This window comes from Carya illinoinensis, chromosome 14 (assembly GCF_018687715.1).
Source record: "Carya illinoinensis cultivar Pawnee chromosome 14, C.illinoinensisPawnee_v1, whole genome shotgun sequence".
Taxonomy (NCBI): Eukaryota; Viridiplantae; Streptophyta; class Magnoliopsida; order Fagales; family Juglandaceae; genus Carya; species Carya illinoinensis.
The window spans coordinates 7,672,616-7,681,985 of NC_056765.1; the positions used below are offsets into that span (position 1 = coordinate 7,672,616).

Below are 9,370 nucleotides of genomic sequence, written 5' to 3' on the forward strand. Positions count from 1 at the left end.
ATTAAAAATATATATATAAAAATAATTTTAAAAATATTATCATACCCACAAAAAAATAATTTAAATTTTTGTTTAAAATATTTACTAGAGTAATAGTTCAAAACATATCAAAAAAATATTGAGTAGTTAAGTTTGTAAATAAAAGTGAGAAAAAAGTAATAAAAAAATAATAGAGAAAGTATAAGGAATTGGATGTAAGAGATTTTTGAAAGATGAGTAAAATTTAGAGAAAAATTTTAGGAATGTCATTTTTAGCTAAATTATAGAGAAGTTTATGGGGAACCCAACGTGAATGTTCTTAAAATTAATTGGTTTATGTTAAATCAAAGCCCTAGAGTTTTACTTTTTAGATAATTAAATACTTTAAAAAATATCCTATGATAAATATATATGTAGAATAAATAAAGAAGAGATTTGTTATTCATCATTCTCACACACTACACTTATTTTTATTTTATTATTATTTTTTATTTTATTTTTCTTAAACTAATTGGCACCACTCATTAGCAGTTGAAACAACTTAAACCATTCTTCAAGATCCTCTTTCCACACATCATCCAAGACAAGTAAGTATTTCTTACTATCGATTTCTTTTAGAATAAAACTGATCAATGTACTCATTTCAACATCTTCTGGTTTATTGTTTGTTGCAGATTCCAAGATTTTTCCAACTATTTTTTTTTACATCAAAGACATCAAAAACACACACCCACATTTTTAGCTGAAAACCTTTTTCGATTGTCTTATGATTGAATGTGAGCTGAGCTAATGTTGTCTTTCCCAATCCTCCGATTCCAACAATAGGAAGAATTGAAACGTCTCTTCATTGTTGGAGTCCATCAAAAGTTCAATAATTGCCTTTTGATCACCATCTCTATCGATAACTTCTTCGGCATGCACAAAAAATTGAGTATTATCTCTCCTCCTATTCCGTAGTGGTATCTCTGTATGACATTCCTTTAAGTGAAATTTCTTAATGTCCACAAGCGCATCTAACTTCTCTATAATTATCTTAATCTTAGCACCCGTTTTAAGGAGATATGCAATCTGATTTGATTTCGAAAAGAAGATGCTTACCTTTTTTGCTTTCTTATCTCAAGTCATGATTTTTTGTTGTAAAACTTCAATAGAGAAATCATTCAACAAGTCATCCACTTTATAAAAAGCATATGTTAGATTTTCGAGCCACACTTTAATTGCATTGTTTTGAAACTGCTGCTCCTCTACATCTAGAAGCATAGCTTGGATTATTGTAATCATATTTTGAGCTTTTCAAGATCTTTTGCACTCCAGAGAAGCCCTAACTTTTTCACACCCCCTACAACCAAATGCTCAATGATTCCCGTAGCAAGGCCGTAGAGAAGACCTTCCACCATTTCTTGATGGAAAATGCAAAAGTGAATTATAAAACTCTGTAGAAGTTGTGTGGTCACTATGATTGTACTTCAATATTGATCTCTTGATCAGTATGATTTACTCTTGTCATCTTTCGATACCAATGGATTCCCATCTCAACTTCACAAGTGGGAAGAAAGCAAAAACTAGTGGGGTGAGAGCTAACCTTTGTCCTTTCAGCATCAATTTCCTTTTTTCGCTTTACTATCCATTATTTTTCTCCCAGTCTATCCATTCAGCAGCACTTGAAACTTTTTTGGATCGCTTTGTGTTTTACTTTTCCTTTTGTTCTTTCACTTTATTTTCAGTCATCACTCCGCATTTCTTCTTTCTGTTCTTCTCAAAAGAATCATGACCAAGTCGAAGAAAAATAGTCATATCGGTTAGAAGTTAGAAGCCATGATTTGATTCAAAAGAAAAAATTATAAAACTTGAATATTAAGAATTGATGTCAAACATGATTTGATTAAAAATATATATAAAATTTAAATATTACAAATTAAATCTTATTATTTATCTGACGTAAGTGGTGTATTTTACATATTAATTTGTAAACAGAGTAACTCAACATTTATATGAACAAAAATTCCATTTATAAGTCGAGATTTAAGACACATAATCCATACCGATGAGATGGCAATACTTAATTTACAAAATAAATTTAAAATTTAAATCTTTTACAAATCAAATTTTTCCATGTCATTGACATTGAAGGAATTGTTAAAATTGTCAAAATCTTTAATTGCATTGTTTTGAAACTGCTGCTCCTCTACATCTAGAAGCATAGCTTGGATTATTGTAGTCATATTTTGAGCTTTTCAAGATTTTTTGCACTCCAGAGAAGCCCTAACTTTTTCACACCCCCTACAACCAAATGCTCAATGATTCCCGTAGCAAGGCCGTAGAGAAGACCTTCCACCATTTCTTGATGGAAAATACAAAAGTGAATTATAAAACTCTGTAGAAGTTGTGTGGTCACTATGATTGTACTTCAATATTGATCTCTTGATCAGTATGATTTACTCTTGTCATCTTTCGATACCAATGGATTCCCATCTCAACTTCACAAGTGGGAAGAAAGCAAAAACTAGTGGGGTGAGAGCTAACCTTTGTCCTTTCAGCATCAATGTTCATTTTTTTGCTTTACTATCCATTATTTTTCTCCCATTCTATCCATTCAGCAGCACTTGAAACTTTTTTGGATCGCTTTGTGTTTTACTTTTCCTTTTGTTCTTTCACTTTATTTTCGGCCATCACTCCGCATTTCTTCTTTCTGTTCTTCTCAAAAGAATCATGACCAAGTTGAAGAAAAATAGTCATATCGGTTAGAAGTTAGAAGCCATGATTTGATTCAAAAGAAAAAATTATAAAACTTGAATATTAAGAATTGATGTCAAACATGATTTGATTAAAAATATATATAAAATTTAAATATTACAAATTAAATCTTATTATTTATCTGACGTAAGTGGTGTATTTTACATATTAATTTGTAAACAGAGTAACTCAACATTTATATGAACAAAAATTCCATTTATAAGTCGAGATTTAAGACATATAATCCATACCGATGAGATGGCAAGACTTAATTTACAAAATAAATTTAAAATTTAAATCTTTTACAAATCAAATTTTTCCATGTCATTGAGATTAAAGGAATTGTCAAAATTGTCAAAATAATCTATCTTGTGTATTATATATTGGTATTAATCTTATATGCATATGATTTATTATTATAATTAAGCTTCTTATGTTACTATGAATAGTTAAAATTATTTTCTAAACTGCAAAAACAACTTTGTATAAACAGTTCTCTCAAATACTTTGTTTCTCAACATTGTATGCCCATCAGTGACTCAAATGGTTGTGTTTCATGGGAGAAGTACGTGATACAAGATACTGTTTCATATGCAAACTATCAAACGGAGAAACCAGCATTCTAGAGGGAGGTAAAGGAACTATGAATAGGAGGGATTGTAGAAATCTGCAAACATGAAGTAATAACATTCAAGAAAGCTTGTGCCCTGTGGAATTCGAATACAGCATTTGCATCAAGTATGGATAGATTTCTTGTTCATGATTACATCAAACAATGCAAAGTGAAGATAATTCTTGAAGGTATCTATGAATTCAACACACCACAAAACTTGGGAACAGAACTAAGAGAAAAATATTCGAATTGCATATTCATGTTCTGATGAATTTGAAATTTCTTAAATTTGTGTAGGCAATTGTTGTTACTCCCACCAGCAGGAATCAGCACTCAATATCATTTTGTATCTCCATCATTCTTTTTGTCACAAGCATTTATATGAATCTTTGAAGCAAACGAAGAAGATTTTCCTCCATTTTTTAGTTGGAAGTCCTTTCTTTTCTGTACAACATCCAACTGCAAAATCCTTGATGGCAGATGACGTTCATGGAATGCAGTAATACAGAAGTCTCAAGCACTTGGTTGCATCATCATGTTGTAGTCATCATCTTCATATATGCTCCACCATGTGAACCAAATCTTTCCTGCAAGCTTGGACATATGAGGTACACTTGAGAGAAATTGTATGTTTTATAGAATTAGTAATCTGGAAAGAACCACAAGCATAATCCAATTACCTTAAAATTTGTCATGCTAACAGAAATGCAAGCACTTATGAAATTGAAGTGGTTGATTCACAGTTCTAACAAAAGATATTGGTGGCATATCATGAGAAAGTGAGTCAACCAGCATCAGTTAGGGTAAAACTCCATTAGAAATATTATGGAACATCAATACTACAAGAAGCTGGATTGTATATATTTTGAAAATATTGAAGATAAGAAAAGTTGCCAATTGGTTTTACAAGCAAAACAACTATGACGAGATAAAACGGGCAATTAATTAGATATGAAATATTGCAATGTGAACCCATGCTTCATAAGGAGTCAAAAATCTCAAACAGTGCTAGGGAAGATGTTACATGCCTATCTCGTTTTCCTCTTTATCTGTTCATATTTAAAAAATAAATACAAATCTGTCTTCAAGCAGTGCCAGCTAAGATGTTACTTGCCTATCTCTTCAGTCATCCAAAACTGCGCAAACAACTTCCACAGTACCTTGGAAGCAATAAAAGATGAAAAGGAAAATGCAATATCATAGCTAGAAGCAAATGCCATTGGAAGAAGCATAAACTGTAAATCTTAGATTTTATAAATACAATTGGATGGAGTGGAAACAATCCATTTTATCAAGTGTGCTAAAAAAATTAACAAAACAGTTGTCTTCAACCAATAACAGTCAGCTCATCTTTCCCTTTGCATAAGACTATTGAGAGAAATAGATAGAAATTGGAAAATTAGCATTTAAAAGCAACTGAACCTCCACCATAAGTTTAACAATGAATAGTACAAATCAAGTGTAAGTTGTAACAGCCACAACATTGGGAATAACGACCACGCAGAACTCAAACATCAAAGATACCAACTGATATTCCCACGCAACTGCAGCAATGGAATTTCATCAAGGTAATAATCAGAATAAAAAAGTTTATTTTGGGATCGTATTACTTACATCTAATTATATTCAAAGAGTGATGGCTGCAGTTTGTAGCCATGGGCGCGCACCCTTTGTCCCGGCAACTCATGGAAATCATTTTAGATATCCATCCTTGACAACGACACCCTTAACTTGACCCCCCTCCTCCTCCTCGATTTCTCAACAACCTTTTTGCCTCCGTCCAGATCACCCCCTTCCGCCCTTTTCTCCTAAATTTCCTCTGTATTTTTCTTTCACCTTCTTGTTGAACAGTGTAATTAATAGTAACAAATGTGCGAGGAGTCCTTTTTTTATCCGTATTTTGGTCCGTACCTGTAGTATGACTCTTTTCCTAATACATGTGAAGAATATCGTAAGTGACGAAACTTCATCTTCTGTGAATAGGAAGAAGAAATAATAAAGAAGAAAATTAACGCTGAATTGTTGACTTGTGAATTAGGATAATTATGATAAGCATTGAACCTCTTTCTAACGTTCTTCACTTCTTCCTGCAACTAAAATTTTAAGAACGAAGAAAGTTCTGTGAGATAAAATCATAAAACGGGGGGGGAGAGAGAGAGAGAGAGAGAGAGGCGAAGAATTAAAAATTGAAAAGTACTACGAGGCCTTAAGATGAAGTGGTGACTTAAATACCTCGGAGGGAAGAATTAAAAATTGAAAAGTACTACGAGGCCTTAAGATGAAGTGGTGACTTAAATACCTCGGAGGGCCGATCCAAGTACAATTTAGGGATGTGAGTAATCTTGGACCAATCCTCTCCCGTCTCGCGCTCGCATCTTGGCAACAATTTGGGACAGTGGTTTCTAATTGTCAACACTTCCAAAGACTTCAACAAACGCATTTCTTCGGGCAGCGAAGTCAAACTAGGACAATTAGAAATTTCGAACTGTTGAAGCGATGTCCATTTGCAAATCCAATCTGGTAAGGCCCTCAACATGCAACAACTCGAAATTTGGAACTTATGTAGAGTGGTAACATGTTGAAGACCTGACGGCAGATGCACCAATTTTGGAAGCCCGACGAAATCCAGATACAGGAGGCTCTTAAGGCCTTGCCATCCCATCCCAGCCTCATCATTGCCGCCTAGATCAAGCTTATCACAGTCATTAATCTTCAGTTGTTGAAGTCCAGTGAGATATTGTATACCTTGAGACAAAGACTTTAATCTATGGCATCGGAAAATCTGCAAAGACTCGAGAGAATTCAGGTTTTGCAGTCCCTTCTCTGGGAGAATCTGTAGATCTTCTATGCTATTTAGTAGTAGACGCTTCAATTTTGAGAGAGGAACGAAAGAAGAAGAGGCAAATATAGAGGAGTCTACTGTTGTTGAAGTTGAGCAAACTGGCGTACCCATATTCATCATCAATGTCTGTTGCATTGGCTTCCAGCAGGCATTAGACAGGACCAACTCTTTTTCAAGTCGTGGAAAAATCGGCATGGAATCCAGAACAGTGCAACCCAAGACGGATAGCTCTGAAAGGTAAGGAAATGAAGGGAGTAAAGGAGGCTCTTTCCTCCACCACCCCTTGAGATTAGGGCAATAATGGAGTTGAAGTTCCTCTAAGGATGGGAAGAATATTGCTACGTCTGGCGCTGATAAAGAAGAAGACTCGTTCCCATAATCACCATCTGACATGTACTCAATAGCGTCCAAGTATTTAAGAAACAGGCGCTTAAGAGAGGGCAGTTTACTCGATAGTGTCCAAGTATTAAACAAACCTTTCAGTTTTTCACAGTTTGATAATTGAAGTTCAACAAGATTTGTGAGATTCGAAAGCCAAATGGGAAACTTCGCACCTTTGTAACCTATTAATTCAAGCCTTTTAAGATTGCTGTGAGGTTCTAGGCTGAACAATTTTTTTTCAGCATCGGCATCATCCCTCCACCCAAATGAATCGCCCCAATGTAATTTTAGAGAACCAATCTTTTGTTTCTCCTTCAAATTTGCAGCCGAGAAATCTTTAGCATCATCTTTCCCACACCCCAAATTGCTAATCTGTAAATCTCCTCTTAGGTAATTTAGTCCATTTAATTCATTTAATCCGGCACTACGCATGTTGAGATCAGATTCCAGGGGGGATACCAGGAAGTATGATAGTGACCGAAGTTTTGTCAATTGCCCCAATCCACGTGGCATATAAGTCAGTTTCCAGCATCCATTGATGTCAAGATGCCTGAGGTTGACTAATCTTGAAAAGTCTCTGGGCCATTCTTCAAGCCAACTACAATTGCATAGTTTTAACGTCTGCAAATTCTGCAAGCTGGTTATAGAATCTGGTAACTTCTTCATCAAGTACATTCCTGAAAGATCAAGATATCTTAAACTATTCAACTTACAAAACCAGCTTGACGCTTTACCATATAGGATTCTACTACCCAATTGCAATGCGCGCAACCGCAATGTTTTGAAGCTTCCAAAGAGTTTATCAAATTCTTTCATGCGCCAAGGCTTAATGTCACTTGGTGAAAGAAATGTTCGCATTCTACAATAATTTGCCTCAGAAACTGAATTGATCCCCATAGAGTAATCAAGCCATACATGACGAGTACTCTCGTTTATAACTCTCGCTTGTCCAGGGTCGTATAATCTGGTTACCGACGGTCCTGCAATCAACATAGCAAGATCATGCATGAGGTCATTCATTTCGAAGCTAGTGACTTCGCCCGACCAATCTGTTGTGACTTTTTCAAAGAAAAATCTCGAAATTAAATCCATCAAGTATTCATGACCAGCATCTTCAAGGCCTTCAGCTTCTTTTGACGACTTTATAAATCCTTGTGCTATCCAAAGATTAATCAATGTTGATTTATCAATCTTGTAATTCTTTGGAAATAAACTACAATAAGCAAAACATTGTTTCAAATGCTGCGGAAGTTCATTGTAAATCAACTTCAGAGTTGCTAAGATATTTTCTTTTTCATCTAGACGTATTCTTGAAAGTACATTATTCAGAAAAGACAACCACTCTGTTTCTGAATTTTTGAAATACAATAACCTTCCAATTGTTATTATGATGAAAGGGAGACCTTCACATTTACTCACAATCTCCTTTCCCATATTCACAATCGTCTCATTGTAATTTGGCTCTTGGCCACTTTCAAACGCCATCAGTTTAAATAAATACCATGCGTCATCTTCATCTAAACCTCTCAAGTTATATGGTTTAACTGTGCACATACTAATATTGGCAACCAGCTCTTCACTACGTGTAGTTATTAAAATTTTGCTGCCTCTTGCACCATTCCCTAGACCTGGTTTCAAGTTATCAAACCATTCTCCAGGATTCTTGATCCCCACATTATCCAAGACAAGTAGGTACTTCTTACCATAAATTTCTCGTCCAAGACGGTCCACTGAAACATAAAATGGTACTTTCTTATTTGTGGCAGATTCTAGGATTTTTTTAGCGACTGTTTCAATATCAAGGTCATCAGAGAGCTGCACCCACATTTTTAGCGGAAAATACTTTTGGATTTTCTCGTGATTGAATGCGAACTGAGCTAGTGTTGTCTTTCCCATACCTCCGATTCCAACAATCGGAAGTATTGAAACGTTCTCCTCAACATTGGAGTCCATTAAAAAATCAACAACTGCGTTTTTATCCTCATCTCTACCAATCAGTACTTCTTCGGGACAAAAAGCATTACGAACCCTGTTCCTATTCTCTTCTACTGGCATGTTTACATGGTGTTCCTCAAAATGAAACTTTCTCATGACGTTTGCAATGTGATCTAAATTATTTAGAATAGTCTTAATCTTAGGACCCATTCTACGGTTAAATGCAAGTTGATTCGATTTGGAAAAGAAGATGCACACCTGTTTTGCCTTCTTATTTCGGGTCACGAGTTCTTTCCGAAGAGCTTTGTTGGATAAATCATCCAGCAAGTCGTCAACTTCATATAAGATATCTGTTAGCTTCTCGAGCCAGTCTTTGATTTCATGGTTCTCGGCTTGTTGCTCCTCGGCATCCAGAAGCACAGGTTGTAATTCTAAAACAATGTGCTTAAGCTTTTCAAAATCTTTGACGCAGGACCATAATAATCCCAACTTTTTTGCCGTCCGCGCGTCCAAATGCTCAATGCTTCCACGAACAAGAATGGAGGGAAAAACTTGTGCCATTTTTCAGATAATAAGCGAATAAGCAAATTTAGAGAAGTTAGATGTTTGCTGTGAATGGAACGGACAGGGTGTGGCCAATGTGTGTGTGTATATATATATAGAAGGCATCGCTTTAGCAGAGAGAATACTGCGTTTTCCATTTCTTATTTGTCAATGACGAATAAAAGAGAATTTAGAGCGCATGTGCCAATGACAGATAAAAGATGATATCTTTTCATTTTTCAGAGACCAAAAAGTAAGAAGGACAAAAGATTAACAAAACAAAAGCAGAAAAGCAGGGGAAAAGATTTTCAGTAGGAAAATGCTAGGAGCCTGTTTTGGGTTCT

The 9,370-nt window shown here is 35.1% G+C and overlaps 1 protein-coding gene across 5 annotated transcripts; it reads right to left on the minus strand.

Annotated features, from left to right (window-relative positions):
• Positions 1–3,378: 3,378 nt before the first annotated feature.
• On the minus strand, positions 3,379–9,134 carry LOC122294066 (disease resistance protein RGA2-like). 5 transcript variants are annotated; one of them, XR_006237476.1, is made up of 4 exons: positions 5,625–9,133; positions 5,338–5,418; positions 4,940–5,255; positions 3,402–3,912 (listed from the first exon to the last, which is right to left on the minus strand). XR_006237476.1 is itself a non-coding variant. In XM_043102522.1 (3 exons), exons 1-3 carry the CDS (start codon positions 9,042–9,044, stop codon positions 5,111–5,113), a joined length of 3,597 nt encoding a protein of 1,198 aa, XP_042958456.1. In that variant the 5' UTR covers positions 9,045–9,134; the 3' UTR covers positions 4,940–5,110. The 5 variants fall into 5 exon arrangements, 2 of the variants coding, with proteins under 2 accessions (XP_042958456.1, XP_042958457.1); XR_006237478.1 differs by having other exon boundaries at positions 3,402–3,919; XR_006237479.1 differs by lacking the exon at positions 5,338–5,418 and having other exon boundaries at positions 3,379–3,912; positions 5,625–9,134.
• Positions 9,135–9,370: the final 236 nt, after the last annotated feature.